This window comes from Pelodiscus sinensis, chromosome 1 (genome assembly GCF_052426305.1).
Source record: "Pelodiscus sinensis isolate ZL-2025 chromosome 1, ASM5242630v1, whole genome shotgun sequence".
Taxonomy (NCBI): Eukaryota; Metazoa; Chordata; order Testudines; family Trionychidae; genus Pelodiscus; species Pelodiscus sinensis.
This window is the reverse complement of record NC_143052.1, coordinates 335,705,237-335,727,638: the sequence shown is the minus strand read 5'-3', so window position 1 is coordinate 335,727,638 and position 22,402 is coordinate 335,705,237. Positions and strand designations below refer to the sequence as shown.

Here is a 22,402-nt window from a genome sequence, read left to right as displayed (position 1 = left end):
TCATACACATCTTAGAAAATTAAGCCCTATTGTACTTGCCCAAGGTCATACAGAATCTAAGAAAGAAGTAGGAAAAGAATCTGGACTCAGCCTTGCGCACTGATTGCAAGACCATCAATCTTTCCCCCAACAGAGGACACAACAAATATTAAGCAGGATTATTGAGAATTTTCTGCAGTTTCAATGTGCCTACAGTTTTCTTGTAGTTCTGGCAACTGCTTTCCAAGAAATCATTTTTACAATAAGAGAATAAAAACTAGTCTTCCATTTCTGAATGGAGTAAAAAATGTACTTGGCTGAAACAAAGCAGTGTTTATTAACAGTAACTGACGGCTATACACTATATCAACACCAGTCACTACACAGTATGAAGCCAATGGTTAACATAACATATACAGGTTCTTAACCCAAGATAGTGCTCTGTGATTGGTGAACTGCATATGCAAAGCAAATGGCTTGATGCAATCAGAGATTTGGAAAGTAACCCAGATTTTTTGTTATCTTTTTCACATACAATCATGCCACATTTGAATTAGTTAGTGCTTTTTCCATCATTTTCTGGAAAACATTTTATGTTCCCTGAATATTTCAGTATCATTCATACACATGGGGGAGTGATGTGATACAAATGATCCCCATTAAGGTCTTGATCCCACAATCTGATTCATACAAATGGACTCCATGCCCATTACTCAATGGGACTTTGGCACAGTATAGCGGTCCTTCTCCATGGCTAAAATTGTGTGATCATGAGCTCAATTATGAAGGAATCTTTGGGATTCAAGTTAAAGTTTCCAAAGGCTGTAGGCCTGTCCTATCTTTCTGAAGGTGCAAGCTGCATTTATGAAATTGACACCAAGAAAATGAAGTGCATCTTCAAATCAGAGAACTTGCATTTGATTTCTTTATTTGCAACTCAAATGCAGGTACTGAAGTATTGGTGCAAATTACAACTGCAGAAGTGAAACTGTTTTTGTGAATGTGACTCTTGTGGAGCAGTTTTCCTTTTAAAAGAGTCATCGAGAAATACTGTGATAAAGTGGAGCCACCCCTGCTGAGATTAAATTACCAATTAGTACCCAAGACATCTAGATTTTCACAAACCTTCCCAAAGTCAGGATTGGTTTCATTTCTCAGAAAGCATTCAAATTAACAAAACTCATGCTCATTAGCTGCATAAAAGATGCCATTTCTCTTTTATAGTTTCATTCCTGAAATACGGTTAGGAATTTGCATTTCAAACCATTTGCTCAAATAATAATCTTTTATTTTTGAAGTTAAAAAAGATCAGCAAGGAAAGAAAAACAAAATAAAATAAGCAATGCAATGCAAAGAGCCCCAAACGAAAGCAATAACTTACTGTAGCTACTTTCGCTATCGCTGGCATTAGAGGAAACATGTTCTGCAAGAACAGTACAGCAAATTAAAGAATATAACCAAGCACCATGAAGCAGCTGGAACTTAAAAAGATTTGCCACATTCATGCAAAGGTGAGTGTTCAGAGTGGAAATAAAATCAGTGCAGCAGCTCCATCTGAAAACCTCAGATAACTCATATCATTAAGATGAAAGCTTTATCTCTTGGCAAGTTAAGAAGGAGGTTACACAGCTGTGGCTAGTTACATTTCTGGCAGTGGCACTTCTCCACCTTGAGGAACTGCACAAAGAGGCAGTGACATCTCAAACATCTGCAAGCCAAAATACACAGCAGTCCATTCACACTTCCCTAGACCTTTAGGCTAATTATGCAAAGACCTGGATATTTAGACATAGGAACTGCTCTCATAATAGAGCTCTTCTTCCACACTTTGTGCCAGTTATTAGTCATTGTGCAAGGTATTGTAGTCAGGGCTTGCAAACTAAAGGGCTTTACCCCATGTTTTCTTTTTATTTATTTAAAGTTCTCCATACAACAATAACACCTCTCATGAAAATAACAGGGCTTGCTGTAAAATTTTTCAGGCAATACTGGTAGTTACCAAGATTAATGCCCTCAAGATCTGGGCTAGCGGAAGGAGGAACTCTCTCAGAAGTAGCCTAAATGTGGCCATAGAAAGATAGGAATTGCTAGCAGGGTGCTGACCTGTGGTCCAACTAGTCCAGTATCCTGTCTCCAGTACCAGTTGCTTCTGCGAAAAATGCAAGAAACTCCATAACAACACTCTCTGCCCTTCCCAGCCTCCGGGTATGTCTACACTACAGAGGGTTTTTTTTCAGAAAAATGGCTGCTTTTCCAAAAAACCTCACTTCCGTTCACATTGCAATCATGTTCTTAAAAAAAAAAAAAAATCGAAAGAACAGAGGGGGTTTTCCAACATTGGCAAACCTCTTTCTACGAGGAAGAACGTCTTTTCCGAAAGAGCTCTTTCAGAAAAAGGCGTGTGTGGATGGGGAAGAGGGAGTTGTTTCAATAGAAGAGGAAAGAGGAAAATGCACAGGTGCCCTGGTGGCCACTCCACCCACAGTAATCACAGCTTACATGTAAGATAGCATCCATTCAGTGTGGACACTGTTGAAAAAGCAGATTGCTTTTTCGATGTGCTTTGGCAGTGTGGATGCTCTCTTTTGGAAGAAGTTTTTTTCAGAAGATCTCTTCTGGAAAAGCTTCTTCCAAAAGAAGCCTGCCATCTAGCCATAGCCTCAGAGACCTCGATTCTGTCTTTCACAAATATCTTGCCTGCTGGGACCAAGAGGAAAGAAATTGTGTCTGAAGGAGTTAGGAGTAGGACTGAGGTTAAGTATACACTACTGCAGTAAGTCAACCTAAGTTACACAACTCCAGCTAAGTGAATAATATAGCTAGAGTTGACATAGCTTAGGTCCACTTATTGCAGTGTCTACACTGTGCTAGGTCAATGGGAAACACTCTCCCATTGATTTATCTTATCTTTTCAGTCAGAGTAGAGTGCTGAGGTCAACTGGAGAGTGTTCTCTAGTCAATTTGCCAGGTCTTCACTAGACTCACTAACTCAATTCCCCAATTAAATGATCACTGGAAAGTTGATCCATATGTAATGTATTACAGAAAGATGGTTTATAAAGGGGCAGTTGGCAGAACTAATGGGTTTTCCATTGTGCTTTTAGAGTGAGACCACCATCCAGGTAGCTCTGGGCAGATATCATTGGAACTCAGTAAGGGCATGAAGAACTTTGCAAAATTTCATATAAAAGGGAGCTTGGGTTGTCTATGGTCATCTAGGGGTTGCAAAGTCAGATGGGGTTAATCTTTTGGTTGTGAGTTAAGAGTTCAAACATGGCATGGAAAATCCATTGTTCAGAACATGGAGGATAGCCGCCGACTGGAACTGACTCCCCACTTGCAGCTGGCCACAGCCCTCCACACTACAGCTAAGAGGTCCTGGTTACAGTTTATGCCTTTTGTTCTGCTAATGCTCATTTACTGGGATAGAAGGATAGGGGAGAGAGATGAGCCCCCATCCCAAAATTTGTAAAAAGTTCATATAGATCCTTATAGGGGACTCAACTTCTTTAAGGTTGGTTTCCTTTTTCTAGAATATGACAGCTCCTAGCAGATATAGAGGGAATGAATGGCATAGTGATCTGTAGTTACTATTTTTGGGTGGCGGATTGACTGAATTCAACTGGTATACATGCAAAGTCCTATGTATGTCTAAAGTTGGGTACCAAAAAACACAGAGCCATCCAAAATGAGAGGCCACTTTTGAATTTTTGGGCCATGATGCCTATACAGTTGCATGGCCTGCTCTGCCACTGGGGTTTATATTGCTAAGCTAATGAACATGTGGACTTGGGACACTTACACCTCCTTGACAAAGTCTCCAGGTCACATACAAATTACTGATAAAGGCTATTAGGAGCTGCCAAACATTTCTGTATTTTGTACTGTTGATGGACAGGTCTGGGCTGTTGTGGACTTTTACAGGAAAGTTATTGCCGGAGAAAGCTGAATATCACACCAATCATAGTTTCATAATTAGATGTGATTGGAATTAAAAACCTAGTTCCAAGACAAACAGAATGTGCTTCTGTAATGCCAAAAAGCAGAACCAAACCTGGGAGCTCAGGAGTTTAGTGCATGAGCCTCTAGAACTTGAGCTAAAAGTCAGCTGGCTCTCAGCTAAGGCTGTAGAGCAAACTCATTCTTTCCCTCTGTAAGTGGTCTAAGTGCCACAATATGGGACAGTGAAACACACCCAGCAGATGTGTAGGTTACATGTCTGCAACATAATGTCTTTTGCCAAAACACTCTTCAAATGAAAAGCTGGTGCTTTACATTGCCCACATCCACCTCACCTTCAACTAAGGCACAGGCCCTGCTGCAGATTGAGGAGGTGAAAGGAATAAAGCAGTTTGAGCTTCTAGCCACCATGTATGAGTACTGAATGAGGTACTGAAAATAAGTGGGCAGGTGGCATGGCTGGCAAATGTCCTGGGATCCACAGACTGGAGCATCTGTGGAGAGCTGAGGCTTGGAAAGGCCTAACTCCTCCACAATAATCCTTGGACTCCTATCTAACCTGACTGCCCACGTGCAGCTGGTCCATATCCTCACAGTAAAGGGGAGCAGTTCACAGAAGTTAATCTCTTCAAAGAGAGAGTAACAGCAGAATCAGCATTCGTGGCCAAGGTTGCTTCCTCATGGACCTGTCAAGTGACAATATCACAAGAGCACCTTGTCTTGCCTCCAAATATCCAAAATTGCTCATGTGCATGGTTGGCAGAGTAGCATTGCAGGAATGGGCGAGGGGGGAGAGGAGAAAGGGTGGGATGACAATTAAAAACAATCATGGAACACACAGGATTTAGCAAAAGACTAATTTTTATAAAACCTACATTTGGAGCAAAATTTATCATATTTGCAGATCTGAAGTAGTGGTATTTAACACATGTAATACCAAATTGATGTTATATACAGAATCATGATGGCTTATATTAACCAAAATTTTACAGCCCATAGGAAGGCTGAATGCCATTAAAATGTATATATTAGTACAGATAACAATTAGCTTCGATAGTAACAGTTGAGAAAGTCTGCAAATAGTTTGCAACCAGAGTAAAATGGTATATTACAGAGATCTGTCTTTTATTTGACAGAGTTATTCAAAAGGGTTTTATTTAAATGGATGGACTCTGATACATTTTATGCAACGCGGAGAAGGCACTTTCTTAAAGTCTCAAAATTCTTATGACAATGACATTTGTTGCACATTATCCAGAAAACCAGCATTGTAGAACTCTCCCTCTGCTTTTCAAGAGATAAAGTTTCCACATTTAAAAGGGAAAGTCAACCATTACATGATTTAATGTCAATTAAAATAAAATCCCAGGTGTTTAATAATCTCTTCAAATGTGTGACTGAACGTGCATTTTCGTAATCAAAAGCACATATAAAATAGGTGATGCAGTGGTAACATTCACATACATTATGCCTCAATTAATCAGTGTCTTAAGAAAAAGAATAAGCATTGAAAGAAGAAAACAGCCAATATACCAGTAAGTACTATTATTATGCTGGACTTATTGATGGCTGGATACATCATACTAATATAGCTAAATATATGGAATTCAGTTTTGCAAATAATGTATTTTATTGAAATTCCCTAGAAATGAATTACAAAACCCAAATTATTTTTGAAGAATCAGCTGACAAATTGCCACAAATCTATAACAACAACCCTTGAGGCAGGATCACCACATACCAGAAAAAGAAATTGATAAAGTGTAGTGACAAAGGATAGGTTGCTATTGGTGATACAGATCTAAAATTAGTTATAGAGAAGGTTAGGTCTTTTTTTGCCTGCAAATAGGTTCTTCTATTAACAGCAAGGTACTAATCTACAGTCTGGCAAATTAACAAACACTCCCATGCAAAAAGCTGAAAATGAAGAAGTGGTAGTGTAAATTTTCTATTGATCTTTTCAAGATCTTCATATCAAGATGGATTGTTGCTCAAAGGCATATTCTAGGCAGCAGTACAAGTTCTAGATATGCTACTGTCTACAGAACTGCTAAGATGGGAATAAAAACATTGTCAGAAACAAAAGGTGTTATTACATCAGAAGTAAAAGTGTCTGTTTGATACACTGTAAGTTATTTAATACTGTCATGCAGAACAAAACAATTGAAACATTTTTGATGCATTCACGGCTGGGTAACAAATAAAACTCTATCTTGTGCATGCTGGGAATGGAAGGTCCTTAGAGAAGGAACAAAAGTCAAAACAAAAACAGAACACAAACAAAAAAAAAGTTGAAGTGACCATTCCTGGGAACTTACTCAGAGTCTTTGTTCCATAACCGTCGTCACCTAATCCGGGGATGTCCTGCACGGAAGTCCCCAGAGAGAGCAATGAGAAAGGAAGAACAGCCGCAGAAGAGGAAGGAAGAAGTCAGTGGAGTTGAAATGGATACTACCATGACTGACCATGCAGATGGAGCAGTCTGGATCCCTGCTTTCTCTTTTTGAAACAACTTTAAATCCATATCCCAATGTAATGTTTTCAATGAAAACGTCAGTGACCATTATGTATTCTCGGCTCCTACAGTTAAATAAAACCAAAACTTAAAAAAAAAAAAAAAAAAACCCAGCACAAAGAATCCTTAGAAGATCAATTTGTAGGGAAAGAATATTAAAGGAGGAGGAAAAAAAGGTAATTTTCTTCTGGTATAACACCAGAATACACATTAAATTATTCTGGGTACTCGGAATATATAATATAGGCATGGAGTGAATCACCAGATTCTATTTAGAGGATTATAATTCTGTTTACTGTTTAAAATTAGAAGCAAAATGTTGAGAAATAGAAAAAATCACTGATTGTGGCTTTTATTTCAAGATTAACACTCAACAAAGTAAACAAAAGTAATCAACAAGGAGACTGGAGCCATTTAGATTAAGTCAAAAAAGTAATAGACACAAAAATGCTACTGGAATGTTTGGGGGGTTTTCAATCAAAAAATAAAATGAATGTAATAATTTTTGATTTTGCATCAGTTTGGGCCAGTCCTGGATTTGAACATTTTATGTAGGAAAAAACTGGATTTAAAACAAGAAAAATAATCAGCAAATTTTATGACAGAGGGAAGAAATTTATACATGGAATTTGTCCAGCCAGAAGTCAAGGTCACTGCTTTAACTTACTCTGAAAGAGATGTTTGACAGGAAGGGAGCACCAGCTAGATCCAGACTGCAATCATACATTGGTCACAGTAGTAATACCTCACCTGCCTGCCTTTACTGTTTGTTTGCCTAGATGTGTGGGGTTCTGGTGTCATGCGTGTCACCCATTTTTTGTGCTGCATGTGACATCATCTCCAAGAGATTACTTACGTTCTGGATCACTTGTCTCCTGCTCACTCTGCTCCTTGCTCTTGTAGAATGGGAATTTTCGTGAAAAGATGAAGTTCTTTTTACGCTTGTCATTGAATGACTGTGAAGGAGAAAAGGCATGGGGCAAAAACAGGGACGTCTAATTGTTGTCACACTCATGCTGACAAAACAACTAGTTTGTAAAAGTGGAGAGAACTGTCGTGACTCAAACCAGTCAAAATCAAGTGGCTGCAAAGAATCACGCACATGATTTTCAAGAGGGATTGCAGTTTAAGGATATAGTGTCTTGAAGACTGATTGGTTTTTTTATAGTTGGACTCAAACTACTGATCTAGATTTTGAAACTCCAAAGTTTGGGGTTGTTCAGTCCACTATAACGATAGGACCCATTTACAACATCTGTATCCAAATATAGTCATAGAGTCTAATTTCCCTTCCTCCCTCCATCCAAATTTCAGGGTGCTTGGATCTGGGATTTTCATTCAGCCCTCTTAAAGGAACATCAGTTGAGAAATGCTGAGCACTGCCACTCAAATTGAAGTCAATGGCAATTGTGAGTGGCTCAGTGTATCTCAAAAGAAGACCACTGATGTTTAGCCATAATAGCTGTCAAGAGGAAATTGAAGGGACCCACAGATTCACTTCCCATAGGCAAGCAAGTTAAATTCTGTGCTAATTAAAATATTTATTTTTGGCAGCTGTTCCAAGTTCCCTAATACAAGTTTTATCTCCCTCTCCTTAATTTTGAAATTAGGTACAATTCAAAGACTTATTCAAATAATCAGAGACAATACTTTCATTTTACTTTGTACACCACAGACATTCATTAGTCATGGTGCATATAGTTTCAGCTTTATATAATTTAGTAATTGTCATCTGCTGCTGTACAATATTTCTTAGCAAATTCAGCTGCATATCCTATCATAACCCTGCATATGCAGAGTTAATACTTAGATGAATGGGGATTTTGTGTGAAAAGGTGTACGTTTTGTTGATGGTTGGAAAGCTTCATCACATAATATTAAATGGTAGCAGGATGTAGGCATTAAGTATTCAGAATCAATTTCTTCTCATCTCATTCAAGCAAATAATCCAATTTCTTTGGGACTATTTGCATGAATAAAGGAACCAAGATTTGGTCCTAAATATATAATTAAATAAGTTTAGAGACTTATAATTTATTGTATTACAGCATAGTAGAAGTTCTACAAAAGATTTCTAAAAGATGTGAAATCAAAAGTTTTAACTACTTAAAAACCTATGAAAACAGTTATTTTACTTGTGTCACAAAAGTTTCATGCCACTTTTACATTTCAAGCATATTAAAACTTTTAAAACTGAAAACAAAAGAAAAATACACATGTAAAATAAATGATCCATGAATGTCTTTCAGAGTAAGCAAACATTCAACTTGAAATTAATGTAGATGTCATGCACAAGTAATATAGACAGCATGCAAATTTAAAACAACGCAAACATAAAACAAAGCCAGAGACTACAAAATATGGACATGACAGATTAAAGTAATTTGTGGGTGAAAACAGGGTCGACATGCAAATTACATCACTGAAATGGACTTCAGGGTAGAATGGAAATTAAAATGTGTTTCTGTGATCATTTCTTTTATCTTTCCAAAGCAAGGAATGAAATATGTTAACATTTCCTGGGTTATGAAAATGTTTTTTTGTCATGATTAATCTGAGCTTGACATAGTAATATACAAAGATCACACTTTTAAAGGAAAAAATTATATACACAATAATACATCAAAAAACAAAGTGGTCTAAAATTACAGTAATTTCATTAACAAATGCCTTTTCCATTTGGAATTAAAGAGAAGGTTACCAAATTGGTGCATAGATATTCTGTGATTCATAGAAACATTAAGACAAATCATTTTAGTTCACATTTTAAATGATATCTTTTTATGAACATTATTCCTCTCAAACAATCTATAAAACTGCAACAAGAACATTTCAATGAGAAAACATATGCAATGTAGCATAGGATAGCTAGAAGATCACTCTTCTTAGCATATTAGATTTTTAGAAAAGACTGCTTTTTCATAGAGAAAGGAAGTATAGTGTTCACAAATTTCCTGTTTTAAAATTCATACTATGATATTAATTAGGCACAAATATACTTTCTGGCTCCAAGAAAAGATACCAGTATAAAAATATGCTATCCATGCTTAATCAAATATCCATTATGTATCCAGTTGTATAGTATGGCTACGTCTAGATTGCATCCCTTTTTCGTAAAAGGGATGCAAATTAGACGTATCGCAATTGCTAATGAAGAGGGGATTTAAATCTCCCCTGCTTCATTAGCATAAAAATGGCTTCCGCTTTTTTTGGCACGGAGCTTTGCCGGAAAAAAGTGCCAGTCTAAACACAGATCTTTCGGAAAATAAAGCCTTTTCAGAAAGATCCCTTATCCCTCTTAAAATAAGGGATAAGGGATCTTTTGGAAAAGGCCAAAAGATTTTTCTTTTCCGAAAGATCCACGTCTATACTGGCGCTTTTTTTCCGGCAAAGCTCCGTGCCGAAAAAAAGCAGCAGCCATTTTTATGCTAATGAAGTGGGGGAGATTTAAATCCTCGCTTCATTAGCAATTGCGATATGTCTAATTTGCATCCCTTTTACGAAAAAGGGATGCAATCTAGACGTAGCCTATCTGTTTTGGATTTAATACCTTCCATGTTGTGACAGATATTTAAATAACCGTACCAGGATAACAGTGTAGGTTTTTTTGGCCTTAAAAAATTCCTCTGATTTTTCATGTGAATAAAATGTCTATAATCAATGTGTTTTGCTTGGTAAGGAATAATTAAACATGTTATTTATAAATTATCTAAACACATTCATGAAAGGTAAAGAAAACATCTAATTTTTAACTTCTTAGTTGGTGATAAACTTTGCAAAAGACAACCGGAGATTACTTTGACAGTCGTATATCAAAAAGATCATCTTGTTTTAGAAAACCCCTTTCCAATACTGAACTAAACCACTCCTGAATTCAAGGGTCTTTGCTACTAAGTTTGATTCTGTGTTCTCTGTCATACCATACTGATATGAGGGACATGATCTTGATGAAGTAGGGTGGTTTTGTAGATGGGAAAGGCTTTCTTTAAAAGAGAAGCCTGAAAAACCATTGTACAGGCAGTCCCAGGGTTACGTACAAGATAGGGACTGTAGGTTTGTTCTTAAGTTGAATTTGTATGTAAGTCAGAACTGGTACATATTGCAGGGGAAACTCTAGCCAAACATTTCTCCAGAGCTCAGTTTTATTCTCCCACACCTCACTTCCCTCAGTCCTTTATTCTCAAGCTCAGGTGTCTGCTGAGAAAAGCCGCTCCGCGTCTCCCTGGTCTGCTGGGGCGGGGGGGTGGGGGGGGGCGCTAGCTTCGCGTCTCCCTGGTCTGGTGGGGTAAAGCAGCTAGTGCGGGGTTGCCTCACCCCGTTTGTAAGTAGGGATCCGATGTAAGTCGGATCCATGTAACCTGGGGACTGCCTGTAGTTTCCTACTACATTTAGGCTACATCTAGACTACAGAGTTTTTCAGGGATGAAAAACTCCGCTGCATCCAGGGAATATGTCTGCTCTTCCGCTTTTTTTAGTTATACTGACGCTAATAGCTCTCACAGCACTGAAAGTCACATTGGTATCAGGGAGTGGCTTATAGAGTTGGAATACATAATCAATGTGACCTTTTTCCATCATGTTATAACAATGACTTTCCTTTAGGGTATGTCTACACTACCACCCTAGTTCGAACTAGGGTGGTTAATGTAGGCAACCGAAGTTGCAAATGAAGCCCAGGATTTAAATATCCCGGGCTTCATTTGCATCTTGCCGGGCGCCGCCATTTTTAAAGCCCCGCTAGTTCGGACTCCGTGCCCGCGGCTACACGCGGCACGGAGTAGGTAGTTCGAATTAGGCTCTCTAATCCGAACTACCGTTACTCCTCATGGAACGAGGTGTACCGGTAGTTCGGATTAGAGAGCCTAATCCGAACTACCTACTCCGTGCCGCGTGCAACCGTGGGCACGGAGTCCGAACTACCGGGGCTTTAAAAATGGCAGCGCCCGGCAAGATGCAAATGAAGCCCAGGATATTTAAATCCTGGGCTTCATTTGCAACTTCGGTTGCCGGCAAGATGCAAATGAAGCCCAGGATATTTAAATCCTGGGCTTCATTTGCAACTTCGGCTTCATTTGCAACTTCGGTTCGAACTAGGGTGGTAGTGTAGACATACCCCTACCTGACAATCTGAAACTGCTTTGCAAACATTAAGTCACAAAAACTCCCTCAGAGCGGGGAGCATTTTATACTCATTTTACAGGGTCCTGTGGCTAGTACAGTAGTCTGGGTCTGAGGGACACAGATTCAGTTTTCTACACCCTTGAGCACAAGGGACCCAACAGGATTGCTGGCCCCCTGGGCAATGTGTGAGCTGGAGGGAATCAGTTCTGTGTTCCCAGAAGGGGTGGCACCTCAGGAGGAAGGGGCAGGGCTGAGACAGTCAGCCCCCAGCACTGCCTGGATGGCCCCCTCCTCCACTGCTGGCCCTCAGAGCCAGCCAGAACATGTGGCTTGGGCTTTGGAGCGTACTGTGTGCTGCTCTGGCAGCGATTCTAAAGGGCCTGGAGTTCCAGCTGCCATAGTAGCAGTAGCAATGCCTGGGAGCCCAAGGCCCTTGAAATAGCTGGGCAGTGGGGCATTTTCCCTCTTTGCCCCTCCCCCCATTAGAGGGCCTGTCTGAGCAACACAGTTATACTGACATGATTTGATAGTATAGACCAAGTTTTAGGTTAGAACATGCTAAGATCAAGATAGATCTGCCATGCTGGTCTTCTTGTGAACCTAGAGATTTGGATATTGGGAACGCAATAAAGAAGTACAAAGCAGATAAAAAAAATTCCTTGCTGCTCCATTTCACCAGATGAGAGTAAAATTTGTTTAATACTTGGAAATGTATATTTTTATTTCTGCTTTTAACATTTATAAATATCTATATGAACATTCCTTTAGTGAGAAACTATCTGATCAAACCTTTAAACCACTTATTATCTATGAAACCTAATTTTAATCTTATAAATATTTCAGAAAGTTTGTTTGTTTGCTTGTTTGTCCTGAAAGATCTCCAAAATGATAAGAGCTAGAAACACCAAATTTTGCACAGATACTACTGATTTCCTAACTTAAATAACTCCATTGGTTATATCTCGAAATCGGTTCCCTCAGTTCCCCCAGATCCACAATTGGGCCCACTGATAATTAGCATAGCTCTCCGAAATGGTAAGAGCTAGAAACACCAAATTTTGAACGGATACTACTGATTTCCTATCTTAAATAACTGCATTGGTTATATCTCAAAATCAGGTCTCTCAGAGCCCCAATTGGGCCCCCAGATCCCCAATGGGGCCACTAATTCACTTTTAGTAGCGCCTGATCATAGGCATTTGCTGGGAAACACCAAATTTTGAACAGATACTACTGATTTCCTAACCTCAATAACTGGATTGGTTATATCTGGAAATTGGTTCCTCCGGTTCCCCCAGAGCCCCAAATGGGCCCACTGATAATTAGCTTTCAGTAGCGCCTGATCATAGAAACACAAAATTTTGCATGGCTACTACTGATTTCCTAACCTCAATAACTGGATTGGTTATGGCTTGAAATTGGGTCCCCCAGAGCCCCAACTGGGCCCCAAAACCCCAACTGGGCCACTAAGTAGCTTTTAGTAGTGCCTTATCATAGGCATTTGCTGGGCTCTTCTGTTAAGTGTATCACATAAACTGCAACTACGAGATCCTTTCACTATGATACAAGAAAAAGTATTTCCAATAAAATATGTTATGTTAACATAATTTACGTACTTCATTCGCCACACCTTTTGTTAGCAAGAAATGAGTTACATGTAAATGCGTTTTGTATGCACATCACTAGCTATGTTAATTTCTTAAAGTCACATATAAGAGAAAAGTATTTCCAATAAAATATGCTATGTTAATGTCATTGACGTAGTTCATTCATCACACCTTTTATCAGGGGCAGATGAGGATTTTGCAGGGCCCAGGGCAGCACAATTTCACGGGCCCTCCCCCTTTGACATGGCGCATGCATGGTGGCCCCACAGTGCAGGTGCGGAGCTTCTTGAAGCGCGGGGCTAGGGGCGGCCACCCTGCTCGCCCTGCCCTATATCTGCCACTGCCTTTTACTATATGTTTCCCGGGAGATGCTGGGTATTTCTGCCAGTCCCTAATAAAATAGAACATGCACAAAAAATCACCACAGAGCTACAGGCTTATTAAATCATGACTAATAAGAAACATGGGTTTTAAAAGGACAAATCTTGCCAGACAACTTGATTACAAAATTGGATTCATTTACAAAATGAGTGAATGAAATCACAGTAGTAGGTGCGGTGTATTTAGATTTCAGCCTGTGCTTCATTATGTCACAATAATTTACTTTTAAAATTCACTCATGGGTTTAGATGTGAACACTGCTTTACAAAATGAAAATTGGCTGAAGACTCAGAAAGTGTAGTGATAAAGGGAAAAGTACCAAACTGGATGAAGTGTTCCCTTGGATTTTTCTGGGATGGATGGTGTTATTCTTATTTATTATTGGTATTTCAGGTAGCTCCCAGAAGCCAGTGCCCCCACTGTAACAGATGCTGAACAAATATAATAAAGAGACAGTTCCTGCCTTGAAGAGCTTAAAATCTACATATAAGATTACAGACAACAGGTTATACATCATATAGATCAGAAGAGCTGATAAAGGAAAAGCACATCCGGAATAACTCTAGTCCAGGGGTCAGCAACTTTTCAGAAGTGGTGTGCTGAGATTTAACTTATTCACTTCTATTTATGGGTTTGCGTGCCGTTGATACTTTTTAAAGTAAATAATAGTCCTACTAACAGCAGCTTCATTAATAAATAAATTAAGATGGACATCTTACACCATTAACACCTATGTAAATGTTGTTTGAAATGTAATCATGCAAATGTCCTCTTAGCACATACACACCACCTGCAACCTGCTTTCCTCCCCCACTACAACCCAGACAGAGAGGAATGGAACCTGAATTTCAACAAATGAGTCAGACACCCAAAATAAACTATCCCATGCTTCCACCTCTCTGCACAGATGCCAGCACCCCCCACTTCCTCTTTTCCCCACCTACCCCTGAGCAATTTGCTCTCTGCAGCCCAGGTGGGGACTGGGATAAAATCCTGCTTCTCAAAGTAGCAGGCACCAACAGTCTGTCCTGTCTTAACTCCCAGCTTAAGCACAAAATATTATCTACATCTCCCCCACCTCAAAGAACAAACAAACCACCTCCCTGCCTCCACCTCACCCCAATGCCTACATCCACCCACCCCCTTTCCCTCAACTCTCCCATTCAGTCAGCCCCTTCCCTCCCCCTTTCCAGGAGACTTGAGAGTGCTCAATTTCTGCCTCTCTCTCCTGTACACAAAGGATTCTCCAAACTCTCCTTTCAATTACCCACTCACCCGCTCCCCCTCCCCTGCCTACCCACTTATCCTCTCATTATCTTGCTTTTTATTACCTCTTTTGGGAGCTGCTCTGTTTCGAGCAGCTTCGTTTACCTGCTTGCTCACCAAGACAATGCTCCCCCCCATCAGTTGAACTCCCTGCCTGTGCAGGAACTTCTAGGGGGAGCTCAAAAAACAGCTGCATGGGGGAGAAGGGGAGGGGCATAGCTCCTGCACTGCATACCACTGAAAATCAGCTCGCGTGCCACTTATGGCATGTGCTGTAGGTTGCTAACCCCTTTTCTATTCTGCCTGTAAAAAGGTCCAGGTTTCTGACTTGTATAGCATACAAGCAGTCCACAGGTTTGATAGATTCTGAACTTTGACTCAGCAACACAGAAACATTTTTGCATCCATAGGTGAGACATGGATTTAATGCAAGAGGTGGTTTGCTGCAACTGTTTGAACTCTGCAGCTAAGGTAAAGAAACTCATCAGTGCTCTCTCCATGGTATTTGGTCCCTCCTGCACTGGAGGTTCAGGTGGTCTAGCTACAAGATTCTGACCTTGGTCTTCTGTCAGGAGATATTCAACCCCATAGTGTAAGAAGTGTCTTGGAAAACTTGAGGGATGGAGTTGAAATATACTGGCTTCTCCACAAGCAAGGCAGCATCATTGCCAGGGCTTGACAATTAACGTAATCTACTCGTCCATGGCAAGTAGATTTTAGCTCGGCGTGGCCGCGTAGTGTGGTCTGCGCATGCGCAGCGCGTGGTAGTGCACGGCTGGTGAGTGAGGCTCACTGCCGCTTGGTGAGCCCTGATCATTGGCATGGTCTTGGTCAGTGCACACTTTTTGACCAACTTGGATTCTGATATGTGGAGTGGCAAGCCCTGTTACCCAGACAATAGCTCAACAGAATAGTGCTGTGGTAGGAATACGCACAAGGTTGTGTGTAAGCGGCGAGGAGTCCTATGGCACTGTATAGACTAACCGAAGTGTTGGAGCATAAGCTTTTGTGGGCAAAGACCCACTTCATCAGATGCATGTAGTGGAAATTTCCAGAGGCAGGTATAAATATGCAGGCCAGAATCAGGCTAGAGATGACGAGGTGGATCCAATCAGGGAGGATGAGGCCCACTTCTAGTAGCTGATCTGGAGGTGTGAATACCAAGAGAGGAGAAGCTGCTTTTGTAGTTAGCGAGCCATTCACAGTCTTTGTTTAATCCTGAGTTGATTGTGTCAAACTTGAAGATGAACAGTAGCTCAGCAGTTTCTCTTTGAAGTCTGGTCCTGACGTTTTTTTGCTGTAGGATGGCTACCTGCAATTGTGTGTCCAGGGAGATTGAAGTGGTCCCCTACAGGTTTTTGTATGTTGCCATTCCTAATATCTGATTTGTGTCCATTTATTCTTTTACATAGGGACTGTCCAGTTTGTCCGATGTATATAGCAGAGGGGCATTGTTGGCACATGATGGCATATATTACGTTAGTAGATGTGCTGGAGAATGAACCAGTGATGGTATGGCTGATCTGGTTAGGTTCTGTGATGGTGTTGCTGGTGTATATATGTGGGCAGAGTTGGCACCGAGGTTTGTTGCATGGATTGGTTCTTGGGTTAGAGTTATTATGGTGCGGTGTATAGTTGCTGGTGAGAATATGCTTCAGGTTGGCGGGTTGTGTGTGTCCGAGGCAGAACATCAGAAATGGCTGCCCGTCGCAGGGAGCCATAGCTTGTAATACCTCTGAGGCTGGTATAGGGGGCTCTGTCTGTGAGGTGGAGTGTTTTCCATATAAGGGCATGTAAATTAATAATCTTCCCCTGCTCGCTCCACCCATTGCAGTAACAGATCAGCTAATGGGCTGACTGGTGCTCAGGCCTGCTACTCCACCCACTGCAGCAAAAACCAACCTATGGGGTGATAAGTTCACAGGCAATAAAACAGGCAGGCAGCCCCTCTCTCACTGGGGATTCGCATTGAGTGAACGCCTGGCCTGATCACCCAGACGCCTTGCACCCCCCGCTCTTGAGTCTTACTGAGCGTACTCCGAGTTGGTCGACCCGAGTGGAGACAGTTTATGAGCGTGTGACCGGTACTTGTGTTCCTGCTGTCTCCAGAACTGGTATAACACCCTCCCCCCCCACCATCATCCCTATCCTAATTGATTTTTTAGTTGTCCTTATTGCTTGCCAAGTGACAGTGGCTAAAAAGTTACTAAGTTAGTTTATAAATAGTTGTGGTTTAGGTTTTTTACTGTTTCCTTGTATAAAGTTGTGTAAATAATCAGCCCTATGGACAATACCAGTGTTAATTCAACTGTTCCTAACCCCTGGGCAGTTATTGGAAATTATTGTGATTTAGAAAAGCCTCAGGGAATTGTTTTGTGTTGTCTGGCAATCTGTTTAATTTTTGTTCTGATGATTGTCTGGCGCCATCAAAATAAAATCAGTTTGTGCTTTTTGAAACCCCCAGTTGTGGTCTCATCCTTTCCGGCATCCCTTCGAACCTCGTGTATTACGGGGACTGACAGTGTGTGAAAGCCATGATCCAACATGCACTCTTACACCAGGACTAGAGTGAAGAAAGCCCACGAGATTTATCAGAACATCTGGGACACTAGCTTCTTTCCTTGTGAGCCAAAGTGCCGACTTGTCTACTGAATCAAAAGCTGCTTTGTTATCAAAATATGCTTCATGAGGTGGGCAATTAAATTCTCAGTACAGCTCAGCCAGAAGGCAAAGGGTAAGTATAACATCCATTGTTGACTGTCCAGCAGTGAAATTTTACGGCTGAGGACTACTACATCTGTTAAGAAATGGTTGCATTCTACCAAACAGGGCATGAATGACAAACTTTCCAGGGACCAGTTGCAATCAGATTGGCTTGCAGTTGACACACTCAGTGTGAGATCCTTGTACCTCTTTCCTTTTGGCCTGATACCCACACTCCAATGAAGAGTTGATGAAGGACAATGCTCACAGGTTCCAAAGAATGTTTGAGCAGCTCAGGTGCAATACCATCTGGTCCAGTAGCACATCTGTTCTGAACATTTTAAATGGTCTTTCATACTTCCTTAAGTCACAGAGGATCAGTGTTTGTTCCTGAGTCTGCAGCTCTAGGGTTTGCCAGGCAATATAGCTGTTGACAGTCATCAGCAGGTTTGTGATTTAGCATGCTTGCATTAAGTATTTCCCATCTGTCCAAAACTTCATCATAAGAACATAAAAATGATCATACTGGATCAGACCAATGTTCCATCAAGCCCAGTATCTTGTCTTCTGACAGTGACCAATACTAGATGCTTCAGACAGTGATCCTCTGATTATTTTTAAATTTGTGGTATACATTTAATTTGAATCTTTGTAAAGAAGTTTTTAAAATGTTTCCATGCAGTTTGCAGGCATTTCACTTTTGGGACTGTACTTTTTATTTGCTGTTTAACTAACTTCCTTATTTTTGTGTAATGCTCCATAATTATATTATGGTTGCAATTCCCAAACATTTCAGCTATATTCACCTCTTTGACCAGATTCTTTGCTCCACTTAGGACTAAATGAAGACCTGCCTATCCTTTTGTGAGTTCCAGTACTAGCTGATCCATGAAGCAGTCATATATGGTGTCAGGAAACATTGTCTCTGAATCCCATTCTGAGGTGACATGTATCTAGTCAATATGGAGGTAGCTGAAATCCCCCACTATTACTTAGTTTTCTAGTTTAATATGCTTGCTAATCTCCCAGAGCATTTAACAGTCACTATCACCATCCTGGTTAGTATATCTCTACTGCTGTATTCTTATTATTGAAGCATGGAATTTCTATCCATATTCTATGGCACAGTTTGGGTCTTTTAGGATGTTTACTATATTTGACTTTTGCTTTCTTTCACATACAGTGCCACTCCCCCCACCAACTCAATCTCTTCTGTCATTCTTATACACTGTGTGTCCCATTGATTATCATCATTTTACAAAGCGATACCTATTATCATTCTGTTCTGTGATGTCTATTATATCAATATCCTCATTTAATGACAGGCACTGAAGTTCACCCATCTTAGTATTTAGACTTTTAGCATTCGCATATAAGCACTTATTTGCCACTTTTTCACAATCTACAATTATGTGATGTAATTAAAAGGGACTCTTTTATTTCACTGTTTTTCATCAGTTCTTATCTGTATTTCATCACTTTTCATCCTCTCCTCATTACTAGGATATAGAGAATCCCCATCAAGAGATCCTCCCCTAGGGTATGTCTCTGTCTGAACCATGTGTTTTCCCATCTTTTGAGTTTTACCTGCCAACAGTCTGGTTCCATTTTGGTTTTAGAGGGAGCCCAACCTTCCTGTCTAGTCTCCTCCTTTCCTAAAAGGTTCCCCAGTTCCTAATAAATCCAAATCCTTCCTCCCTACACCACTGTCTTGCCCATTCATTGAGATTTTGCAATTTTGCTTGTCCAACTGGCAGCGTCTCAGAGAATGCTACCATGGAGATCTTGGTCTTCAATCTCTTACCTAGCAGCCTAAATTTGGCCACCAAGACTTCTCTCCTACTTCTCCCTATATCACTAGTACATATCTGTACTACAACCACCGGCTTCTCCCCAGCACTATACATAAGCCTGTCTAGATATGTCAAGAGATTTTCTACTTTTGTACCCAGCAGGCAATTCTCTATGTGGTTCTCCCAGTCATTTAATTATCCAACCCCTCATGAATATTACCCGTCTCTTCCTAATAATGTGTGTTTCCTCACCGTGACAGCCATCCCTGGTTCTACAGGACACGACAACATCCTCTGGAAGGAGAATCCTAACTATGGGATTATTTCCAAATGTTCCACTTTGATGTTCTCCCTTCCTGAAATTTTCACCCCTCTTGGCAACACAGAGGCTGTCAGACTGTGGGTGGGACTGTTTTGCTGTATCCTGAAAAATCCAACCTATGTAACTGTCTTTCCCCCTTAGCTCTAATTCAGCTACTTCATTTTCCAGAGCCCATACTTGAGCTCTGAGAATCATGAGTTCCTTGCATCAAATGCACGCCAGGCACACCTGCCCATAAGGCAGCTAATCATGCATGCTGATTCAGTGCAATAGATTGGATAGCCTCTTATTGACAGAGGCATGCAACGACATGGGATGCAACACTGGTATAATGATAGTCCATGAAGAAAAACACCCTTTACTAAATTGCTTAAAACTAGAGGGACTTTTTTTAAAATATGAAGAAAACTTAAAAGTTTTTAATGAAAAGAACACTCCCAAAGGACAGACTTTAAAAATATGGATCTGTGGATAAGCAGGAAGAGCCATCTGATTCTGTGTTGTAAAGGTCTGGCCTTTCTTCAGTCACTCACTAAATTCAAAAGCAGCATTTCATGCCCTTCAGGGTGGACAAATGCAATACAACACAGTATATCATGCTCTCAAATTCTTTACTGATGTGCAAAGGAGTTCATTACTTGATCCTAAATGGCATCATCTGCAGGGCTGATCCTGAGATTTCTGCATTCATAGGAGGTGTGCAGAGGCGCGGCGTCGGCGCGGCCCTCCCCGAGGGCCACGCAGGGTCCTCCGCCCGCCCCTCTGGTTTCCCTCACCTGAGGTCTCATCCTTTTTGTGCTCCCCAGTTACCCAAGAGCCCTACCCTGAGTCTGGCAGGGTCTGTCCATGCTCGCCTTATGGCGAGAGGCGTCCGCGTTGGCGGGGGAGGGTAGGGGGGCTCGGGCCCTCCCTCACTCCGAGCCCCGACCCAGGGCCCTAAGGTCTGGGGGGATGCGTCAATCCCCTCAGTCCTGGTTGGTGGGGGACAGAACCCCCTAAACACACCAACCCGCCGGGTTCCAGTACCCTGCCCTGGGTCGCTTCCTACCTCCCCGGCTGCCGGGCCGCTGTGTCAACTGGGTCTCGGGGGTCTATGCAGACGGGGTCCGAGGTGCCTCTGTCGGTGCCTCCTCTTCCCGGCTGCGTGTAGGCCTTCCCCTCCGGTCTCTGGCGGTGGCACCCTTTTTAAGCGTCCCGCTGCCCTGACGTCCTCCGTATTGGGGCCGGCCCGCCCACTCCGTGGGGGTGGCTGGCCCGCCAGGGCGCCAGCGCAGGTCGGCACCAAGGGTAGTGTCAGTGCCCGGCGCTCTGGCACAGCTGGGGAAGCGGCAGTGGAGTCGGGCACAGCTGATCGGGGCTGCTGCTCGGCCCCGCCCGCGGCAGAACTGGCGCGGGGCCACCGCTTCTCCCCAGCAAGCCGGGGACAGCTCCCGGTGAGTGCGGGGCGTGGGGGCTGCCCCGTCACAGGAGGACTGAGTCATAGGACTGAATTCATAGGACTATGACTCCTGGTGTGATGCTATCAGCTGTGGTCACTCTCTGGCTTGCACCCAGCACGCAAGTCTTCAGTAGATGTGTTTGTCTGATGATGATATAGGACCAGGCTGATTAAATTTTCAGATAACACTAACTTGGGAGGTGTTACAAGTTACAGATGGACAGAGAAATAAGAGAAAAGGAATTATAGGGAGCAATATGGTTGGGAGATGACTAAATGGGGGACTTAGAAAAATGCAAATTCATTTATATAGGGAGAATAATCCCAATCAGAAATAAACAAGCAGAGAGAAAAATCTGGAACAGAAGATTACATGTGAGTTTGTGCTGTTCTTACATGTAATCTGTGAGGTTTTTTGCAATGCACATGCAAAGAAATCCCACATCACTGATTGAGGACATGACAGTCCCTATCTGAACAGTCCTGGCACAACTGTACCTAATATGGAGTGTTTGGTCTGGGCACCATATTACCAAAAAGATATTTGGAAATTGCAGGCAATTAAGTGAAAAACAACAAAAATTATTAGGGGGATGGGGAGGCTGATTTATGAGAGAAGATTTAAAAGCTAAGTCCACTAATTCTGCAAAAACTCAAGTACTTAACTTTGCACAGGTGAGCATCCCACTGAGTTCAGTGGGACTATTCATCTATTTAAAATTACTCACGCTGTGCAAGTGCTTGCCACACCAGGACCTAAATATTCATAATTCAGCTAAGTGACAACCAAAGTACGACATCATCTTACAAGTATTTTAAAGATGTAAACAATAAAGATGAAAAGGATTTATTCAGTGTGGTAAACTCAACAAAGAGCAATGGGATGACACAAAGAAAGGAGAAATTTATATATATTGAAAAAGCTTTTTGTTAGTGAAATCACTTAGAATGTGGAATAGTCTTCCCAAAAGGAAGTGGAGAGATCTAGAATCACTTCGTACATTTAAAATAAATCTATTAATAATAAATACTGTGGGGAATGATACTGCACTTGCAGGATATTAGTGGAGAGGAAACAACTAGATGACCTACTAGAAACTGGGGCAGAAAGAGGCCTAAGATTCTGTAATTAATTACCCATACATCCATCACGGACTTGGGCTCCATTCCAGTTCAAGCTCCAAGTTAGAATATCTGCACTAAGTAATATGGTCACCATGTAGTTCTCTTTTTTATGGTGATCTCTAGTGCTACAAAATTTAATTGGCATCATTAACATTTGATTTTTGTTTTGGTAATATTGTACCAAACAGACTG

At 41.3% G+C, this 22,402-nt stretch overlaps 1 protein-coding gene across 16 annotated transcripts in view; it reads right to left on the bottom strand.

Moving 5' to 3' along the window:
- DLG2 (discs large MAGUK scaffold protein 2) overlaps positions 1–22,402 on the bottom strand; it is a 1,584,089-nt gene that overhangs the window by 28,812 nt on the left and 1,532,875 nt on the right. For 9 of the 16 annotated variants that reach the window (XM_075919430.2, XM_075919421.2, XM_075919427.2 and 6 more), the window contains 2 exons: positions 7,311–7,410; positions 1,361–1,402 (listed from right to left, as the gene is read on the bottom strand). In XM_075919430.2, coding sequence (XP_075775545.1) covers positions 1,361–1,402; positions 7,311–7,410 — 142 coding nt within the window. Of the gene's footprint in view, positions 1–1,360; positions 1,403–6,257; positions 6,304–7,310; positions 7,411–22,402 lie in introns of all 16 variants that reach the window. The other 7 variants (XM_089775764.1, XM_075919423.2, XM_075919435.2 and 4 more) reach the window with 2 other exon arrangements.